Source organism: Chiloscyllium plagiosum, chromosome 36 (assembly GCF_004010195.1).
Source record: "Chiloscyllium plagiosum isolate BGI_BamShark_2017 chromosome 36, ASM401019v2, whole genome shotgun sequence".
Lineage (NCBI taxonomy): Eukaryota > Metazoa > Chordata > Chondrichthyes > Orectolobiformes > Hemiscylliidae > Chiloscyllium > Chiloscyllium plagiosum.
In genome coordinates this window covers 6,751,506-6,770,745 of record NC_057745.1, presented here as the reverse complement: position 1 = coordinate 6,770,745, position 19,240 = coordinate 6,751,506, and the positions used below count along the sequence as shown (strand labels likewise).

The window sequence follows — 19,240 nt, the reverse complement described above, 5'->3', positions numbered from 1 at the left end:
TCTACATATCTGACCCAGAGTTTGGGTTGAATTTGCGGTAAGACTGTTTGTTCTAATCTTTGCATTAACCGCTTCTGCTATGAGTCCAGAGATGGGTGAGCCCATGGGTGTGCCGTTGATTTGTTCATATATTTGGTTGTTGAATGTGAAGTGTGTTGTGAGGCACAGGTCCAGTAGTTTGAGTATGCAGTCTTTCTTGATAGGTTCCCCGTCTTGTTGTCTGTTCTGTATGTCCAGCAGATTGGCTATTGTTTTTCTGGCTAGGGTTTTGTCGATAGAGGTGAACAGTGCAGTTACATTGAATGAGACCATAGTTTCTTCCTTGTCTATATGTATATTTCTGATGATATCCAAGAATTCCTGTGTTGACCAGTATACCAGCCACTGCAGCGGACCCAGCTGGAACTGACAACTGGAAGCAGCAGAAATAAACCACTATAAATGCAGGAGGAAACATCACAGAAGCGCTTCAGAGGAGGCTCCCAAACACTGAGGATGTCACCTAGACAGGGGACGAAACGTCTGCAACACAAATTCCCAGCTCGGCGAACAGAACCACAACAACGAGCACCCGAGCTACAAATCTTCTCACAAATTTTGAACATATGTCTTTACTCATGGAGTAATTGGAAAATACTTAACCAGCGGGTAGATTAGGCATCATAATGTTTAAATTGTCAGTAAATCTCTCAACTATTTCAAATCAAGGAGTGGAGAGCAAGATGAGATGCAAATGATTCCAGCAGTTCCGTGTTGACCAGTGCCCTGATTTTATTTGTCTTTTTTTTTGCCCTGGTCGGTTGTGACAATTGAATTTCCCCCTCTGTCAATTTTAGTTCAAGCAAGTCTCGAGCATTACTATGCCTGAACTGTTGGTTGTGTTATTCTGGGCCAACTTGTTTTAAAAACTAAAATCAACTTGTTTACAGCAAAGTGCCTGTGGGATTGAATACTGTTTTTAATTTCAGAGATTTAACAACCACATAACTTGGCCCTGGAAAATGCGAGGTATTGAGTATAAAATCTCACCAATCCTGTTGCTTGGACTCTGATCCCACGGCTCAACTCCCCATCCATTCCCATGGAAAAGAATGTGGCATCATTTTCATTGCAGCTGTCTGCTTGTAACCTCAGAAAGGAAAGTTGATCTTCCTCTTCCTTTGCCATTGGATGATGGGCTAAAGAGGAAGATACTCTTGATGTGTGGGAGGGTGGGACATGAGGTAAGGAGTCAAATCGTTTGCATAATCCTCCATCCAAAAAATTGCCATAATACATGCCCCTTTTTTTGTAAATAACTGAACAAAGTGCCCTTTTAGATATGAACTTGGTGAGGAAAGTGTCCTTTTAAAGCATTTCCTTTTAAAGATGGGGAAACAAATTAATTGACGCACCCAGCTGTTTCTTTTGCAGTGAACTTCCACTTTGAGGAAGTTTGAGGTAAGGACTCTGAAGAACCTGTTTGATCATGGTTATCTCCTGATCTGTGTGCTGCAGCTAGTATCTGTGCACGCTCTTCAGTTGATTTTTGTCTGTGGTTTTTGCTGTATGTATTATTCAGTTTAACCTCAACAAAATAAGCCAAATTTATAAAGCCATTCTTTGCTCATTGTCACTTTTATAAGTAGGCTTTGAGTAATCCTTTCAAGAACTTTTGGACCAGGCCTCCTTTTTTGTTGCTTTGTATTGCAGGTGTACGTTGTTTTAGTTTAGGAGTCCTATTTAGTGAAATTCTTGCTCCGAAAATTTGAGAGAGTGTCCTGCGGAAGCAGTGATACTTTCATATTTGTGTCAGGTAATTTTAAAGTGTGCATTAAGGCAAGAGAAAAACGCAGAACAAATCTACTTTTATAATGGAGAGATGGGGTTGGTCTTCTATTCATTTGGTTTAGGGACAGCTGGATTTTGTGACTGACTTCTGCCACTGAGGAAGTCTGACTCAAAGCCTTCCTTATATTTAAACTTGAAAGCTAGGAACCAGCTGGGAGTATGTGATTTTTTCAAAGGGACAGGCAGGAAGGAAAAGATGCTGGTGTAACATTGTTGCTATGGGATGGAATAAGTACAATTGGAAGAAATAATCTTGAATCAAAAGATGCAGAATCCATAAGAATAAGAATTCATAAAGTGGAGGTATATGTAGAAAGGAAAGAAAATCCTTAAAGGAGTAATCTATGTAGTCCTTTAACAGTAGGTATACAATGGGACAGAGGCTAAATCAGGAGATGATGAGAATGTGTACAAATACAGTACGTTAATCATAGACTTCAATCTTCATGTAGATTGGGATGTTGGATTGGAAAATGAAGCATTGAGTTTCCTAGATCAAGAGATTATGGCTGCAACCTGGGATCAAGCTACTTTGGATCTGGTGATGTGTAATGAGGCAGGTTTAAAAAATTATGTCAGTAAAAGATCGCCGAAGAAGTAGTGACTATAATGTGGTAGAACTTAGCAATCAGTTCGCTAAGAAGGAACTTGCATCAGAAACATTTACGCTAAGCTTAAGTAAGGATGGTTATGAAGGATTGAGGGCAGAGCTTGCAGGAGTGAAGAGGAGAGCAAAGACATTGTGGAACAATTGCAGCCGTTCAAGAAAATAATTTATGGCTCATGACACAGATGTATTTCTGTTTGGAAGAGGGATTCTAGGAAGGGGATTAGCCAACCATGGTTAGCCAAGAAAGTTAAGGATAGCATCTGATTAAAAGAAACAAACACACATCATGTGGCAAAGATTAACAGTTAATCAAAGGGTAAAAAAAGACCCAGCAAAAATGACCAAAACAAAGTAGAAGAAAATAAACTCGCAAGTCACATCCAAACAGACAAGAAGAGCTTCTTTGAATATATAAAAAGAAAGAGAGAATCAAAGTGAACATAGGTGTTTTAGAGATTGAGGCTGGAGAAATATGAACAGGAATGGAAATGTGTTGCTGGAGAAGCGCAGCAGGTCAGGCAGCATCTAGGGAACAGGAGAATCGACGTTTCGGGCATTAGCCCTTCTTCAGGAATGAGGAAAGTTTGAAGAAGGGCTAATGCCCGAAACGTCGATTCTCCTGTTCCCTAGATGCTGCCTGACCTGCTGCGCTTCTCCAGCAACACATTTCCATCTCTGATCTCCAGCATCTGCAGACCTCATTTTCTCTTCAAAGAAATATGAACAGGAACCAGGAGATGAACTACATAAATATTTTGTATCTATCTTCACATTAGAAGCCACTAGTAGCATTTCACAACTGCTAATGAGGCAAAACGAAGAAGTAAATACAATACCTGTCACTAGAAGCAAAATACTAAAGAAACCAATGAAGCCAAAGATCAATATAGCCCTTGGACCTGATGGGGATGCATCCTAGGAAGTAGCTGCAGGGATAATGGATGCACTATCTTCCAGGCATCCTTAAATTCTGGAAATTTCCCAGAAGATTGGCAAGCTGCCAGTGTAACACTTCTAGCTAAATATGGAAAAAGATTTAATAAAACAGGATTCTATGGGTCAGTTAGCTTAATATGTGTTTTGCTTAATATATTAAAGTATGTTATTAAGCATATAATAGCAGTGTGTTTAGAAATATGATCTCATTTAGCAGAGTCTGTATGCTTTTGTGAAGGGGGAATTATGCCTGACAGATCTACTAGAATTCTTTGAGGAGGTAACAAGAGGGATAGATAAAAGAAGAGCAGTGAATATAATATATTTTGATCTTCAGAAGATATTTACATACTTAAAATTAGAGCCTATGGTCTTAGACTTGATGTATTAGCTTGGGTTGAGGATTGGTTATCTAATAGGAGATTGAGTGGGATAAGGGAGCTATTTAGAGAATGGTATTTGTAACTCTGAGTGTGCCACAAGGAGCAGAGCTGGAGCCACCATTATTTACAGTATATATTCATAGCTTAGATGAGAAAAGTGAATGTACCAGAGCGAAGTTTGCAGATGGGACAAAAATAGATGGGAAGGCAAATGGTGAGATTGACAAAGTCAGCAGAGGAATTTAGGTTAAGTGAGTGGGCATAATTTTAGCAGATGGAATGTAATGTGTGAGCATGTGACATTATACACTTTGGCAGAAGGAATAGAGGCAAAAAAAAAGGCAGATGCTGGAATGCAAGGTAGACCAGCAGGAGGCTAGAAGAACACAGCAAGACAGGCAGCATCAGGAGGTGGTGAAGTCAACATTTCAAGTGTAACCCTTATTCAAAATGAATGGCGGAGATGAATATTATTTAATTTGGGATAGACTGCAGATAGCTACAGAACTGAGGGATAGAAAGTCATCGTGCATCAATCACAAAAAGCTAGCGTCCAAATTCAGTGAGTAATAGGGAAGTCAAATGGAATGTTGGACTTTATATCAAAGGGAATGGATTATAAATGTAGGGAAGTTTTGCTAAAATTATGTATGACACTAGTCAGGCCACAGTTGGAATACAGTGAACAATTTTGGGCCCCTTTTTCTAAGGAAAGGTATTGTGGTATTGGAGACAGTCCAGAGAAGGTTCATGAGGCAGATACCAGGTATGGAGGAACCTTCTGAGGAGAAGTTGGGTAGGTTGGGTCTGTACAGAATATGGAAGAATGAGAGCTACCCTTATTGAAACGTACAAAATTCTGAAGGGATTTGACAGGGTTGATACAGGAACGTTGGCTCTCCTTGTGGGAGAGCCTAGGGCGGGAGGTCATTATCTCAGGATAAGGGGTTGTGCATTTAAAACAGAGATGAGGAATTTCTTCTGTGAGTAGTGAATCTGTGGAATTCTTTACTGCAGACGGCTGTTGAGACTAAATTGTTAAGTTTGTTCAAGGTTGAGATAAATGTTTAATTAGTAAAGTTTAACTCCTACAACTTCAGACTTGTGTAATAACAACTCTGAGCAGGTTGATGAGAAATTTTTACAAAAGGGAATGGAGAAAATGTAGAAAAGTAGAATTGAGGGTGATCAGATCAGCCCTGATCTCTCTGAATGCTGGACTGGACTGGACTGGACTGGACTAGATGGGTTGAACGGCCTGCTTCTGCTCCCACAGTTGATGGTTTTAAGCAATCTATGTGCCAGGATCTTGATCACAGGCCAGCAACTCTAAGGATATCAGCTCCAGTAAGTGGCAGCTTTAATCATTGCCACAGCACCCCTACCAACAGTAGCTGAATTGAGAAATGGTAAGCCTGTATTTTTGGAATGTGATTTTTGATGCAGTGGTATAGGCTCTGAAGTTGAATTTCAGTGAAGTGGTTTCTCTGTGGGCTCATGCAAATGACTCCGCTGTGTGTCGACGCTTTTTATCCTTCCAAACTTGTTATTTTTGGGAAGAATTAATTTGATTGTGTAACAATGGGATAGCTCGGGCCAGGTATTCAAGAGACTGGAAAAAGCATTTTTTTTTCAAGAAAAACATCTGACAGTGTTCGAATCAACCTGGATCCCAGCTCAGTTGCTGGGAGGGTTACATTGAAATGGAAAGTCTCCTGCTATCAGCTTCTCCATTGTCAGGCTGTGTACCCACGTACCAGATGACAACCAGATAATATCCATTCAACCCCATCTTTCTGAAGAAAGTGTCTTTTTAAATGGGCCTTGGTCTACATGAAAAGAGAGACTTCAGCTCAGCACCAACAATTGCAAATTGAATTTCACTAACTTTTTCTTGGCTATTTGAAGGGGTGCTGACCTTCACATTGTATTTGGGTTGTAACGTAAATAGTAATTCCTTGAAACATCAATTTTAGTAAAATGATTCTAAACCAGGTTTCATTTCACTTTTATGACTCTCTAAGCTGAACTAAGTTTTGGTTTCAGAGCTTGGACTGTTAAGCCTGAAAGCCTATTGTATGTTATCAGTCATAGTTTTGAAACTGAAGTTCGTTTGAGGCAGATCCACAGTAAGACACTCTGCACTGTGCTTGTATCTGGTCTCTGGCTGGGACTCCTCTGGCTGAAGAAGGGCTTATGCCTGAAACGTCGATTCTCCTGTTCCCTGGATGCTGCCTGACCTGCTGCGCTTTTCCAGCAACACATTTTCAGCTCTGATCTCCAGCATCTGCAGTCCTCACTTACTCCTCTCTTCAACCTGCCAAGACCTGCTGTAATGCATAGTCATGGCTGCTAGATATTGATTCACATCTCTAAACAGTTCTCTTCTAGAGAAGGTGATTTCTCCTGCTTATATTCAGCATTCATGACTGTAGTTGTCACTCAGTGTGAACCGCAATCATACTCAAATGACGAATGAATCTTGCCTAAGCAACAAAGCGTTTCATTTTTGGAAGTGTTGATGGATACAACTGAGTTGCTGGTTATGATAGTAGGACCACTCTCTGTCCATTGTTTAAGGCTGAATCTCACTCTCTTTGCAAAGTTGTTGTTGCATTTGACTTTGAGGTGACCTTCAAAACACCAGTGTTACCTGATTCATCTCTCTGCCTACCTCAGCTTATTTTCTGCTGAAATCCTCATCTATGCCATTTTTGCCTATACACTTGGACTATTACAGGGGGCTGCTGGTCAGACCTTTGTCTCCTACTCTTGGATAGATGCAAATTCATTCTAAAATCTCCCCATTTCTTAATTCTTATGTTAGCACTTTCACTCTTCAAGTCCAAACACACACTCTCTGAATTAAATTGGCTTATGGTCTGGTAATGCTTTGCTATTAAAATTCCTTTTTTAAAATTTGTTTGAGGAATGTGGGCATTTGCATTAGGCCAGCATTTATTGCTCATACCTGAGAGTAGGTAGTGAGTTGAGTTCTTGAACTGCTACGGCCTTGAGATGCAAAGACCCTCCGTGCTATGGGGAAGGCAGCTCCAAGAATTTGACCCAGAGTAGGTAAAGGCATGCCAAGTCAGAATAATGTGTGACTTGGAGGGGAGTTTTCAGGTGGTGGAGTTTCCAGGCATCTGTTGCCCCCCTCCTTATCAGGGCATTATGCAGAATTGGAAGGTGTTGCCCGAGGACCCTTTGTGAGTGCGTCTTGTAAGTAGTACAAACTGTTGTCCCTGCATGGTGAATGCTGAAAATGGTGAATGGGATGCCAGTCAAGTGGGCTGCTTTGTCCAGGATGATATTCAGCTTCTTCACTGTCATTGGAACAGCATTTATCCAGTCAATTAATCCATCACACTCCTGACATATACCTTCCTAGGTACGGGACGGATTTTGAAGTATCACGAGATGAGTTAACTGTGACAGTATTCTAAGCCTCTGACCTGCTGTTGTAGCTGCAGGTGATGGCCTAGTAGTTTTATTGCTAAACTATTAATGTAGAAACTCAGTTACTATGTTCTAGGGACCCACAATAGCTTGTACAATTTGGAATTTTTTTAACAAACTGGAATTACAAATCTACTGATCATCACAAATCTATTGCCGATTGTCAGAGAAACCAAACTTGCTCACTAATGACCTTCAGGGATGGAAATTGCCATCCTCACCTGGTTTGGCCTGGCCTGCATGTAACTCCAGCAACACAGTAATGTGGTTGACTCTCAACTGAAATGGCCTGGAAATCCACTCAGTTCAAGGGCAGCTAGGGACCAGCCAGACATCCTGGTCAGCCCAAGATGCCACATACCACGGGGAGTAAAACAAAACTCATGAAATGTTGTTAATAGGAGTTTAAACGATGGTAATGTCACAGGGGTATAAGTTAAATTTTTCTTTTGCTGGACAGGGTCAAGAGACAATGGTTAGATTCAAGCCCTATATAGTTGATAATTGGTAATGTTGGCTGTATGGGATGTCTGGGAGGGCAGATTAATGGGGACATGTGGGCTACGTGGTGAGACGATGATGAGGTCAAGGTCAACTAAGCAGAGAGTTGCATGATCTTTAGAGTCATACACAAAGTGAATACCCTGTGCCAATATGGAGTCTGTTAGAACTTCTCCATTGGTATCTCTTAAATCGTAGCCTTATTCTATACTTTTAGTTTATTCAGGGATGTTGGCATCACTGGCTGGGCCAGCCTTGATTGTGCACCGTTAATGGCTCGTGAGAAGATGGTTGTAAACCTTCTTGAACTACGGCAGTCATGTGGTGTGGATACACCCAGAGTGCTGTGAGGGAGGGAGTTCCTAGATTTTGCCCTAGTGATGGTGATGGTGAAGGAATGATAATATCATTCCAAGTCAGGATGATATGTAGCTTAGGGGGAATTTGCAATTCATGAAGTTCATATGTATTGGCTGTCCTTGCCCATTTGGACTATAGAGGTCACAGGTTTGGAGAGTGTCATAGAAGGAGATTTGATGATTTGTGTTAGTGAACTTTGTAAATGGTATGCATTGCTGCTACTCTCCATTGGTGGTAGAGGGAGTGGATCCTGAAGATTTTAGATGTAGCCATTAGTATGGATGTGGCTAGTTCAGTTCAGTTTCTGATCAATGGTAACGCTCTGGGATGTTGATAATTGGGTAATTAGCAATGGTAATGTCATTGAACATCAAGAGGTGATGATTAGATTCTCTCTTGGACATTGCTTGGCACTTGTGTGGAGTGAATGTTATTTTCCATTTGTCAACCCAAGCCAAGATGTTGTCTAGATCTGGGCAAAATGGACACAATGACCTCAGTATCTAAGAAGTCCTGAATGGGTACAGAATGGTTGTGTAAAAATCAGTGAACATCCTTACTTCTGGCCTTAGGGTGACCTCAGTGACCAGATGACAGAGATGTGCTGAAGCTGAAATGATTGGCCTCCAAGAGTCACAACCATCTTTCTTTGTGCAAGGTCTGACTCTAAACATGGGGAGCGTCCCCCTGTCGATTCCCATTGACTCCAGGTTTGCTCGTGCTCCTTGATGTCACACTCAATCGAATGTTGTCCTGATGTCACGGGTAGTCACTCTCAGCATACTTTGTTTCCATCTGTAATTACCAACACCACAGCACTCCAGTGTCTCTGCGTGCCTCCAATTGTGGCTTCTTGTGCCTTTCTGCTTTTAACTGCTCTACAACTGGTGGCCATCCCACTGTCTGACATGCCTGTAATATCGACAATTCTCTCCCTAAGTTTCTCTGCTCCTCTACCATTTTACAGCCTTCCTCTTCGATCAATCTTTTTTAACCATCTTGTCCCTACTATCTTCTAATGTGTTCAGGGTCAAACTCTAAGTGATTTTGCAAAATGTTTTGAGACAGGTTGCTATATTAAAGCTGTAATCTAAACGCAAGTTGTTATTGTAGTTTTTGCATCAAAATCAGTGAATGCCTAGAAGGGTGATTCATCTCTTGCTTCATATACTTGAAAATTAATGGTCTGGTATGACAAAAATCAATATTACATGTTCCTTCTCATTGTTAGTTGAAACTTGTTTCTAAATTCGCACTTTGAGTTAATTCATTTAAATCTTAATTCATTAAATGTACAGTAGCCTTTCGGTATTACTGTATGGATGGGGGTCACTTAGCTCAGTTGACTGAATGGCTGGTTTGTGCTGCAGAGTGATGCCAACAGTGTGGGTTCAATTCTGCATTGGCTGAAGTTACCAGGAAGGACTCTTCTCAACTTCTTCCTTGCCTGTGGCCTGGTGACCCTTAGGGTAAATCCCCACCAGTCATTTCTCTAATGAGAGAACAGTGCTATGGTCCAGTAGGGCTATGGTAACTTTATCTTTACTGCACAGAACTTTTACGGTTGAGTTGCTGAGTGTAAAAAGATCGACATTGCAGATCAATTGAGTCACAATTTTTATATTTTGCTGAGTTAGCTGAACTGTTTCAGGGGCTACGTTCAGGTTCCTGCTGTGGCTTTGGTCCTGGGATAGGCACAGAACATTATTTGGCATAGATGTTTTTGTCCTGATTGTGCTCTCCTCTGCTTATTCTGGAATATGTTTTGCAAGGATGTACAAATGAGGACACAATTGGAATTGGCTGCAGTCACAGTGTTGTTCCATTGTCTGATATGACCTACTAATGTAATATGTCAAGGAAGAACAGCCACCTGAATGTGATTCTGAAGTAATGCGTTTTAGCAAATATTGCAGCCTGTTGGAGAAGGATGATTTGTGGCAGAAACGAAATGTTCTGTCGTGTGTATATGTTTATTTAAGCACTGTCACAACCTATTATTAAATATAAGCCACATCTTGAATACACTGGTGATGATGGGAATAGGGACAATAGAAAGGCTTTAGGGTTATTATCTATTAGTCTGAACCTGCTTTGTACTTGTTCAGTAAATGGAAATTGAGCACTCTGCCAATAGCTCAAAGGAGGAATGATGTAACATGCTGCAGTACCAATGTAATTTTAAGTCTGGTTAGATTTGGAACTAATACTCATTCCAGTTCATTAGTGCTTGACAAACTGCTGGTATTATTACTGATGGAGATGAAACCAGTGTCCTAATTAACAATGTAATTATTGTTACATGATGCTGTCACTCTGCTGGTGATGCAGCTTGACCCTGCTTCCTGCTTTTAAGTAGGGATCTTCAAACATCTGTTTGGAGGGAAATCTCCTGCAAATACTAATGACCTCTTTGTCACTGGCTGTGCAATGCGAGGTACATAATGTTTCCTAGTCAGAATCCCAACTTTATTCTAACTGGCACATTGCAAAACTCCAACATACTGATTACCTGTTCCCTAGACATCCAGTTGTCATCCTTTTATTCTTTAGGATATAACCACTGCCTGTGATTTAGCTTCACTTGACCTCCGACATCCCTGCCAGATCCTACTTGGTAATAACAGAACAGTGGTTATTATTGCAAATGGCAAGAGTTCTTTGGAGAACAACTGAGATAATCAGAGTAGTTGAAGTCAAGTCCAGAATTTTGCAGATTCATATGGACTATAAAACCTGACTTGCATCTGTTTCTATGCTGTAAGTTTGGCTTCACTTACACTGTCTATTTTAACAATGGATATTGCAAAATACTGTATTGCTTATTTCAAAAGGGCGAATATCTGACTTTATTGTAAACCAAGTTCTCAACAAAAAAAAGACTTGTCCTGCACATGACAAAGTCATCATTTATCCAGCAGTGTGTCAATGAGCTGTAGCTATCAGGTCTTGACACATAGATGCCTGAGTTTCAAGAATTCTGAAAATTCTCCAATACCTTCTTAGTACAGAGCTGCACAGCTGTTCAAAAAGTTCCTGCTGACGTAATTTCTATTTGTAACTTTCGAGTGTTTGGAGTAGTGTATCCTTCTCGGACAGACCTAAGCCACAGCTAACAGTTAGCATGGATCAACTTTCTCTCCGTGACTTTGAAAACATGAGTTGGATCTCCCTGCTCTTTTCTGAAAATCAGTCCAGCTTCCTTAATCTTTCCCCATAACTTAAATTCTTGAACCCTAGGATCATTATGTTGCTTCACTCTCAACTCTCTCAAGGGTAATCATATCCTTTATGTTATCCAGTAAGGAGAACTATGTGCAGTATTCAAAATGGCATGGAGATTTTTCTAATATTGCAACAGCAACCACACTTCAAAAATTGCTTAGAGTCATATTGTTAGGTTCTTTTTCTTGAATTTCTTATACACTTGATAGGTCAACTTCTGTGAACAGTCAAAATTTATTAAGCAAGTACAGTGCAAGCTGTGGAGAAACTCTTAATACTCCACACAGTGCTTGCAAAGTGTGCCAAGAGAAGCTCTCTGAACAAACGGATAGTTCTTTTATCCAAAATTTCTACATCACAGTCAGTAATGCCCACAAGACAACCCCCAACCACTCCCCCACAGTCACATGCCACTCAAGCCACAATGAAGTAACTGGATTATCTCCAGAAACAATGTAATGTAGATCATCCCTTAATGGCCAGATCTGGTGTAAATCGGGTTTTTTTTTGGATTGCAGGGAATAGTCAGAATTTTAACTGCAGTGTTCTTATCGATTCTGAATAGAGGATGATAATGTAAATTTACTCTGAATAGTAGGAGATGATAATGTAGAATTTTTTACATTGTATCTGCAAGACAGAGAAACTTACCACCCTACCCCCAGGGCATCCAATTTCTTAGATCAGCAGAGCAAATTAACCCCTTAATATCTCAATATCAGACTCGAGATGTTAACTCAGTTTCTGTCTCCACAGATGCTGCCAGAACCTGCTGAGTCTCTCTAACACCTTCTGTTTTTATTTCCAATCTCCAACATTTGCAGTACTTTTACTTCAACAGTAATTCATTGACTGCAAAGTAAATTCTGTGTGTCGATTGTGAAAAGTCCCCGAGAAATCCAAAATCAGAAATTGCTAGAGAAACTCAGCAGGTCTGGCAGCATCTTTGGAAAGAAAACAGAGTTAATGTTTCGAGTCCAGTGATCCTCCTTCATAACACTACTGAGTTCGTCCAAGAATTTGTTTTTGTTTCAGATTTCGAGCATCTGCAATTCTTTGTTTTATTTTCTATATAAATACAGCCTTTCTCTTTTATATTGGGCTTGTCACAGCACTACTTCCCCATCCTATTTGTAGCATTTGTAATTATTTACAAATGAATTTTCACTGGTCCTCGGTGTAACTTTCCTATCTTCAGCTTATTTTGGGTTGGGGTCTGTCAGGAATGTTGGTAACTTTGAAGATATTGCTGACCATAGGGTCACAAACCTCATACAGAGTGTGGGACATAGATTTGTGGAGGCCACTGACTGTGAAGAGGTTTCATCATACTCCTTTTTAGTGTTCTGGTTAACCGGTACTGCTCATTGGCTTGGCAGGCATCTGTCAGAATTCTAAGGCACTTAGTATTAGTTACAGAGAGTCAGTTTGTAGATTTGCTCTTTCGGGTGGTCTCTGTACTCTAAGGTTCTGGATCAGTGGTGCTGGAAGAGCACAGCAATTCAGGCAGCATCCGACGAGCAGCAAATGCCTGAATTGCTGTGCTCTTCCAGCACCACTGATCCAGAATCTGGTTTCCAGCATCTGCAGTCATTGTTTTTACCTCTAAGGTCCAAAGGAGAGCCCAGTGGATCTCGAGCCTGATTTCTGTCTGCTTGTGGTCATGTTTCTGTATCATCCCAAGTCTGTTTAGTTGCAACATGGTATTTCAATTATATTTTTAACTTTTCTGCAATTAATTAATGTCCACCTTACAGATGTTAAGGCAGGCAGAACCTGCAGCTGTACCACTTGGAGGAAAAGCTTAAGAATCCAGTGGCATGCGGAAAATAAGACGAGCATTTTAACTCTGGTTAATGGGTCATTTCTTTGTGGCATGAGAGCGCAGAAATCAGTCTCTTCACCCAACAGCTGTGTTTGTGCTTCACATAAGCCTCCTCCCACCTTGCTTCATGCTTTCTTTATTGCATATCTTTCAGTTCCTCCTCCCTTGTTTACTTAGGTAGTGTAATGATTATAATGAGGTCAGCCAGGTGGACGTCATAAAATATGAGCTTCCTGACTGGGTGGGGGTAGTCTTTGGAGGGTTGGTGTGGATTGATGGGCCAATGGCCTGATTCCATATTGTAAGGATTCTATGATCTAAGGCAATGATGTTTGATATTTGCAGATACATAGTTTACAGTCCTTTGCATGCTATGTTCACTCCATGATTCAGAATAATTATGTACTTGCCCTAAACATGTCAGAGTGCCGGGGTGATTATTTGACCCAACTAGCTGAAGCCAGGGAATGTGCTCAAAAGTCAAAGCTGGCCACACCAGGCTATGCCAATAGATGTGCCATCTTTCAGATGATATGTCAAACCAAAGCCATGTCTCCCTGCTTGGGTGGATGTTCAAGATCTCATGGCGCTACTTCAAAGTGGATCAGGAAAATTATGAAATAAACCCAGAAAATACAGATCAACCATCATCCACTCTGGCAGCATTTGTAGCAATAGCACCTGAGTTGATGTATCAAGTCAACATGGTTTCCTCAGAAAACAAAAAACGAAGAGTTGCCTGTGCTGGAAATCAGAAAACAAAAACAGAGATTGCTGGAAAAACTCCTTGGGTCTGGCAGTAGCTGTGGAGCAAAAGCAGAGTCAATGTTTCAAAATCCATTTTGAAGACTACTATCTAACTATAAGTTGGAAAATAACTGTCAGCCTCTTTCTATTTATGGTAACCTTTGAAAAGGAAGTAAAAAAAAATTGATATAATTTAACGTTACACATTTTGGCCCTGGGCACCAAATGTGAAAGATAACTGTTATACTGTGTTACTTAAGTAAAACTAAAATAACCATCCAATCAAATGTAAGAGCAGTAAAATTTAAATATTTAGAACTCCACATTTCTCTGGTGCACTAACTCACTTGCCGTATCTTGCAATCAAATTTTGAACCCCTAGTAATTTTTGATTTTACTTGCTTTCCAAATAAGAAGGTACTGAAACATTAATCCTATTTTAATCATTATTTAAAGATCCCTTTCAAATTTACATTTCACTAATTTGAAAATGTTTTCTTGTTCCCCTGTTCGTGCTTGTGCCGTCATCTAATGCTCTCATATCAGAACCATAAAGCAAACTATTGCACAATATTGTGATTGATATTGATACGCTTTGTGCATCAGATGGACTGCCTTTTTACAGTCTGTATATAAGGCTGTATGTAATTTTAAATTCAAATTAACAACTAACCATTCTATCCATAGAAAAAAAGGGGGCAGTGGTTCATAAAAACAAGATTCTGACATTACACATTTCAGTTCGTTATAAATCCAGCTGCTGTTGGTCGGGGAAGCAATGGTTTGTCAGAGGAAGCTGTGTATATTTATATTTTCAAGTATTTTGAGAATGGCCTCTTTCCTCTGCCTTTGTGAATTGGAATGAGGGAAAAGGAAGTAGTGGCCATTGTAATGTAACTGAAGAACAGATTTGATATTGTGCTCCTCCCTGCTAAACTTTTTTGCATTCTCCTGATGGATCCTGATTCGGATTGGGGTTTTGGGGTTTTGGTTAGTAGCCTTTGGCTGCCACCTTGGCTAAGTTGCCCAGTAATTGTTGGCAGACTCTTTGATTGGGCCCAGCAGGCTGTCCCAGGGCCATGCAACCTCAGCATCATGACAGAGGCAACAGCAACTCCAGAACAAGGCTCCTTTCCATGAATGGGTGGCTCCTGACACTGTTTCCATCAGCTCTTACAGCTTTCCCAAATCCCAACCTGCTGGGCAAGCTTCTAATTGGAACAGAAATAGAAGCTACTGGAAAAGCTCAACAGGTCTGGCAGCATCTGTGAAGGGAGATCAGAGTTAACATTTCGGATCCAGTGAAGCCACTTCTGAGGAAGGGTTACTGGACCCGAAACATTAACTCTGCTTTCTCTCCACAGATGCTGTCAGACCTGCTGAACTTTTCGCGCAACTTCTATTTTTGTTTCTAATTTACAGCATCCGCAGTTCTTTTGGCTTTTATTAAGGGTCTAATGGTGCCTCTTAACTCTCACAGGGCTCACTACCAAGTCCGAAATTCTTTTTGTTCTATTTAACCTCTCCACCTGATATACCGTGAGTCATAGTTTTGTTTCTACAGGAAAGGAGTGTTTATTAGATCATAGTGCAGGAATCCTTTTGTTCATGGGCATTCGCTTATACTGCTGGTTTCCAAGCCCAGCAATCAATTTGGCTGATTTTAATACTGACCGGGTGAGATTGATTAACTCTGAGGAAAGTACCTGGTGGTTTCCCCTTTATTGACTACAGTCCCTTGCTGTTCTGTTTGCCAACTGAACTAGATACCTGCATATAACCAACTAAACATAAACTTTAACAGATACACATGATACTTTGATGGGCTTGTGGTGTGTACGGCATCTGCTCTACTGAAAGTTGATGAAGAATACTTGATATAAGTAACATTGAAAAATAATTGTACTTTCAATGTAACAAAGTGAGATTAAATTCCTATCCTGTTTGAAGTAGCACTTTATGACTGAATATGTTACTAAATAACTTTGTGGTTTAGCAAATAACTTTCTGTATACTTATTTTTTTCTCTTTTGACTTACAGCACCTTGTGTCATGAAACTTACACCAAATCACGCTCCATTATATGTAAGTAATAAAAATTTTTAAAGAAAACTATTTTTCAGAGCAGTGGAGCTATTGATAAGTTCAGTCATTCATATTCTGAAAGGTTGTCTTTTAACTCTGTTACGAGGTTAGATATGGAGTTTAGGAGCTAACTAGAGTGCACCTGAATATATTAATGTTTTAAAAGATAACGCCTGCAAAACACAAGATTTGGAAACTGTTCTTCCACAAAATTAGGCTTCAATTCTATGCAAGACTGAAGAAGTAAAAGTCTATATGCTCCAAGTAAGGGACGAAGTGAAATGTTTTTGGATATTTTCAGCTGAGTATAAAGTGGGCATAAAACCCAAATTATAGAGCTACCTCTGGGTGTAGCATTAAATTTCAACTTTTACTGAGAGCGATCACTAGATGGTTGGAAGAGGAACATTGCTATGTAGATGATAAAGTGAGTGTTTTTCTGTGTATAAGTTGGGAGACTGGATTCAACTTTGGACCTGATGTGGGGGTGTTCCACATTGGCACCAGCTGTAAGACCATGAAGCATAAATGCAGAAGTGGGCCATTTGGCCCACCAAATCTGCTGTGCCATTTAATGAGATCATGGCTGTTCTGATCATTCTCAACTCCACTTTACTGAGTCTTCCACATAACCCTTGATTCCCATACTCATTAAAAGTCACTATTTCATTGTTGAAGACCCAACCTTGACAACTGTCTGCAGCAAAGAGTTCCACAAGTTTGCTACCCTCTAAGAAAACACATTCTTCCTGATCACTGTCTTAAATGGTCAATCCCTTACTCTGGGATAGTCGATGAGTTGGGCTGAGGGGTCTGTTTCCATCATACCCCTTAACCTCTATTTATGCTGTTAATTCATTTATTTTATTCCAAATACTAAGTACTTTTATGTGAAGAGCCATTAATTTGGCCTTTTTATTACCATGTTTTCTCCCTTTGATAGCCTTTGCTGTTTTTCATATACTTGTATACTCTTGTCTCTCCTTGTGCCACTCTGAGTACTGTTGTCTCCATTTGTGCCCTGTAATGCCACCATATCCATTTGCTTTGTAGGTCTCCATATCTGTAAGTGGTTAATTACTTAGTGCTGCCTTCCCTCATTGTGATCAACACAAAAGAAATATGCCAACTATTGTCTTTTAATTTCATTACAATCTCTGCTAAAATATAAGCTTTGACAAAAGTTAATATAAGTTATCATTTCCTTGTGTCTATTTAAAACATTTGCACACAATAATTAGTATATCGTTACATTGGCAATGAGATGTCTGCTATTGTCTTAATCAAGTGACCATTACTTTTGCACCGTGCCTAATCAGTGACTGAGTGTCAGATTATATAGAATTATGGGCAATGTTCCAGCAAAACTAGATAAGCATTGAATCCATATCCATGTCGGCAGTTGAGACATTGCTAGTGAGTAGTAACAAAACTTGTCTTTTTTTAATGGAGGCCCAAATTGTCGTTGATGCAGAGACTCTTCATCCCTGTCCTATTAAAGCCAACTAACTCAGCAGCAAATGGGATTTTGCCTAAACCCCTCCTGCTCTGTATGGGTACCCACTCCTCAATTTTTATGGTTTGAAAATGTTCACAAAGAACTGTTATGTGAAACTCCTGTTTCTCCCAGTTGCACATTGTATCGGGTAGTTTCACCTACAATCACTGAGTGTATGCTGATGGATCTAATTTGACAGCAATTGTTGCACATTCACTGGTATCTTTTAGGCTACAATGAATTACAAAAAAATCAAATGTATTTCATGCATTCAGGTCAGCAATTTCCTAATAATCAACTGCAGGTTAAATTCCAGAAGACCTATCATGTATGCATTCCAAATTTCTTAACTAGCTGTTTCTCTACTTACCCTCTTCCCTAAAGTTTCTTGTGCTGGACTTGGGTGTCAGTTGGCAGTTGCACTGGCTCAAAGAGTGACCTTGCCATTCCAAAACACTCTAGTAAATGCACAAAGCTTTCAGCTGTTCAGTTAGCTTACCAGAAGCTCAGAAGAGCTCCCATTTGCATTCCTCAGTATCCATGAAGGCAGTAAAACTGGATGTGTGTCACCTGGCATATTAACTGGTGATATTTCACAGGATGAAGATCTCCAATCTTAGACTCTATATTATCAACATTGGTCAGTGGATTAACTACTGTCGTGGAAAAATGAGGAGCTTGTTCATCCCAATGATCTTGTATCAGTATCTAAATAATTCTCATTTACTGGTTACTGATCAAGAACCATGTTCCTTGCACTTCTTGATCAACCAAGTGCCATCTGGGAATGAATAGTGCACCTTCTCCTACATGCCTTACCCAAATGCAGTTCCCCAACAGTCCTGTTTGCTGTAATTAATTAGACAATAGGTGCAGGAGTAGGCCATTCTGCCCTTCGAGTCTGCACCACCATTCAATATGATCATGGCTGATCATCCTTAATAGTATCCTATTCCTGCCTTATCTCCATAACCCTTGATTCCACTATCCTTGAGAGCTCTATCCAACTCTTTCTTAAATGAATCCAGAGACTGGGCCTCCACTGCCCTCTAGGGCAGAGCATTCCACACAGCCACCACTCTCTGGGTTAAGAAGTTACTCCTCATCTCTGTCCTAAATGGTCTACCCCGTATTTTTAAGCTGTGTCCTCTGGTTCGGCACTCACCAATCAGAGGAAACATGTTTCCTGCCTCCAGAGTGTCCAATCCTTTTAAAATCTTATATGTCTCAATTAATGTCTTCCTTATTTGTATGGCTTGAATCTACAGGCATTTAGTAACCCATTGAAAAGTGGAAATACTCAACAATCGGCAGTTTCAGAGAGAAGTTCTTTAGCTGCACTTCGTTTAATAGAATTTCAATAAGATGCAAATTTACCTGTATTTGAGCAACTTCTACAATAGATGTTACTGTTTTGAATATCAAAGAGATTAAGCAATAATGTCCTTCTTTTACTAGTATAGAATCAGTAGGGCTTAATTGAGATTTTGTGATCGGTATCAAGAAAAAAAATAATGTGCAATTGTGTTGCGCTTTTCATGATCATCAGCTTGGAGGACATGAGGCAACTAGGTTACACGCAGCAAATTCTGCTGGACAGCATTATGCTAAAAACTTGATCAGTTGTATTGCTGCTGATTTGGGATAGATATTGATCAGAACACCAGCTCTTCCCTGCTCTTCTTTGTAATAGTACCATAGAATCTTTCATATCTACCTGAGAAGGCAGTTGAGACCTCAGAAGACAGCACCTCTGACAGTTCTGCATTCTTCAGCACACT

The 19,240-nt window shown here is 40.1% G+C and overlaps 1 protein-coding gene across 8 annotated transcripts in view; it reads left to right on the top strand.

Annotated features, from left to right (window-relative positions):
• LOC122540917 (A-kinase anchor protein 13-like) overlaps window positions 1-19,240 on the top strand; it is a 411,711-nt gene that overhangs the window by 89,079 nt on the left and 303,392 nt on the right. For all 8 annotated transcript variants that reach the window (XM_043677213.1, XM_043677212.1, XM_043677210.1 and 5 more), the window contains one exon: window positions 15,918-15,961. In XM_043677213.1, coding sequence (XP_043533148.1) covers window positions 15,929-15,961 — 33 coding nt within the window. In that variant the 5' untranslated portion in view covers window positions 15,918-15,928. The remainder of the gene's footprint in view (window positions 1-15,917; window positions 15,962-19,240) is intronic.